Raw genomic sequence first — 2403 nt, forward strand, 5'->3', positions numbered from 1 at the left:
TCCTGTCTGTAGGGGAGGAAAAAATAAAAAAGAACATCTTGTTCTTTCTGCTTTTTGTTTTCTTTTTCCTTTGCAGAAAAGGACACTATGGATGTGTGGTGCAACGGTCAGAAGATGGAAACAGCGGTACGTGATCGTTTCCGAAGGCCATTCACAGGCTGAACGGCCACAGCTTAGCAAAATAAGGCAGAGAGGGGCACGTGAGTCTGTAGGGGAGGAAAAAATAAAAAAGAACATCTTGTTCTTTCTGCTTTTTGTTTTCTTTTTCCTTTGCAGAAAAGGACACTATGGATGTGTGGTGCAACGGTCAGAAGATGGAAACAGCGGTACGTGATCGTTTCCGAAGGCCATTCACAGGCTGAACGGCCACAGCTTAGCAAAATAAGGCAGAGAGGGGCACGTGACCTCACTGCCGCAGCGTAGGAGCGTGCGCCCGGACAGCCAGCATGCTGTTGGTCTGTCCCCCGTGTCCCTCGCCAGATTTGTACCTGACAGCATTTCATATCCTGACTTAACGGTTAGGATGCCAAACATCTATTTAAGGATAATGCATGCTTTTGTTTCCAGGGTTTAGGCAAGCAGACTAAATCTGGGACTTTTAGGGAGAAAACTGTCAGGGGAGTGGGAGGGAGTGTACAGCCTCTTCATCCAACCCTGCTCACGTTAGTGGTGACTGGAAGTTGAACACGTGTAGTCTGTTACAACTCACCATTCTTTTCCATCTAGAGGTGGTCCCTGGTACTTTGGGCTCAAGAGCCGCATGGGAACAAATCACATCTCTTGCCTTCCTGTCACATCCCTGTGAATTTTTAGAGCAGCCTGACAGCTGGAAGGCCTAATCTGTCCTGTTACATTGTGATGGCTTTGAATACACACACCACTATAGGCTTCCACCCCCTCAGGGGCTGTGCTCTACCAGCGTTGTCACTATGATTCCTACTGCCACCGGTAATCCCCTGGATGAGTACAAATTGGAATACCTTCCATCCATACCCTGGATGAGTACAAATTGGAAAATCCAGCGCTTTTGCTATACTTGGTGGATCTTTTCATCCTGTTATCAAGTGTTTCTTCAGTAATCAGTGGAAGGAATGTCCTCCTCAGGGAGTCGGAATTTCTGCTCTCTGTGGGTCTCGGCCTTTTCCGTAACGTGGTGCACGCACTAGGAGATACTCGTGCAAGCTGTGAGTGCAGGTTTAGTGGTCAAACCGCGCGGGCATTAGAGCGGCACGCCGATTTTCCTGCTGTCCCAAAGATGATGACAGAAACGCAGCCACGGGTGGCAAAGTCCGTAACCGGAGGTGACGTAACTGCAGCAGCACCGCGTATCCAAAACACGCAGCTGTTAGCTCCGTTCAGGGGTCTCTTCGCCCCACTGTAGAGGGTGCTGCTATGCACTCCACGTGCCACTGCCCCTTCAGCCGCGGTTTGCGCGGGGCTTACTGGCTGGACTGCACACCTCGGCAGGAAATCCCTGTTTGTTTCTGTTTTACTGCCATGGATCAGCAGTATTAATTCACAACCTCCAACTTTACCGTTTCTGATCACGTGAAACGTTGCTTGTTGTCTTGACACCCGCCAGTCTTTCACCGGATGCCTCCACAAAGCCGTGCCTGAGGTTCTGCGGCTTCGTTGTGGCAGGTACCTAGGGCTGCTCTGACCGATCTCGCCCTCAGAAACAGTCTGATGCGCTCCAGCTTTTATTTTACCAAAATAGCACCTGTCTGGTTTTATTCTTGTCTCCTTTCTCCCAGGGTGAATTTGTAGAAGATGGGACTGAAACTCACTTCACCGTCGGCAATCACAGCTGCTGCATTAAGGCCGTCAGTAGTGGGAAACGAAAGGAAGGAATTATTCATACCCTTATTGTGGATGACAGAGAAATCCCAGAGGCTGTGGAGTAGCCTCTAACTGATTATTGTAGGACCAAGATCAGGAATTTTCAATTACTGTGGTAATTATTTTATTACGTACTACTTGGTACATCTAGTTTGTGCTGGGTTTATTTTCTAGTTTCTGTATATGAAATGATGCTTTTTGAGGACCAGATGAAAATACTTATATATAAACCTCCGGCGTTACCAGTTTTTAAAAAACTATGTGCACATACGGAATACATATTATATCAGTAAGTGCAGAGAGCACAGGTGAACTTAGTAGAAATTATATACTGGAAAAGAATCTCGCTGTAATGAAATGCAAGATAAATATTCGGGAAGTCCGAATCCTTATAAACCGCGGGCGTATGTGGAGGGAGGAGGAAGCACGTGCTGGGCATTCGAGTAAGCTGTTAAAATTTTCTTAGGAATTATTTTTTTAATTAAACTGACAAGGTTATTAATGAAATGCATTGTTACCAGTACTTGTGTAACAGTATTAAAATAATACCGTGCTCTGGAAACC

At 46.6% G+C, this 2403-nt stretch overlaps 1 protein-coding gene across 1 annotated transcript in view; it reads left to right on the plus strand.

Annotated features, from left to right (window-relative positions):
* Nucleotides 1-2027, plus strand: part of FAIM (Fas apoptotic inhibitory molecule) — a 4141-nt gene extending 2114 nt beyond the window's left edge. The window contains exons 3-4 of the mRNA XM_010158530.1: nt 77-126; nt 1755-2027. Coding sequence (XP_010156832.1) covers nt 77-126; nt 1755-1904 — 200 coding nt within the window. The 3' untranslated portion in view covers nt 1905-2027. The remainder of the gene's footprint in view (nt 1-76; nt 127-1754) is intronic.
* Nucleotides 2028-2403: the final 376 nt, after the last annotated feature.

Source organism: Eurypyga helias, unplaced genomic scaffold (assembly GCF_000690775.1).
Source record: "Eurypyga helias isolate BGI_N326 unplaced genomic scaffold, ASM69077v1 scaffold30799, whole genome shotgun sequence".
Lineage (NCBI taxonomy): Eukaryota > Metazoa > Chordata > Aves > Eurypygiformes > Eurypygidae > Eurypyga > Eurypyga helias.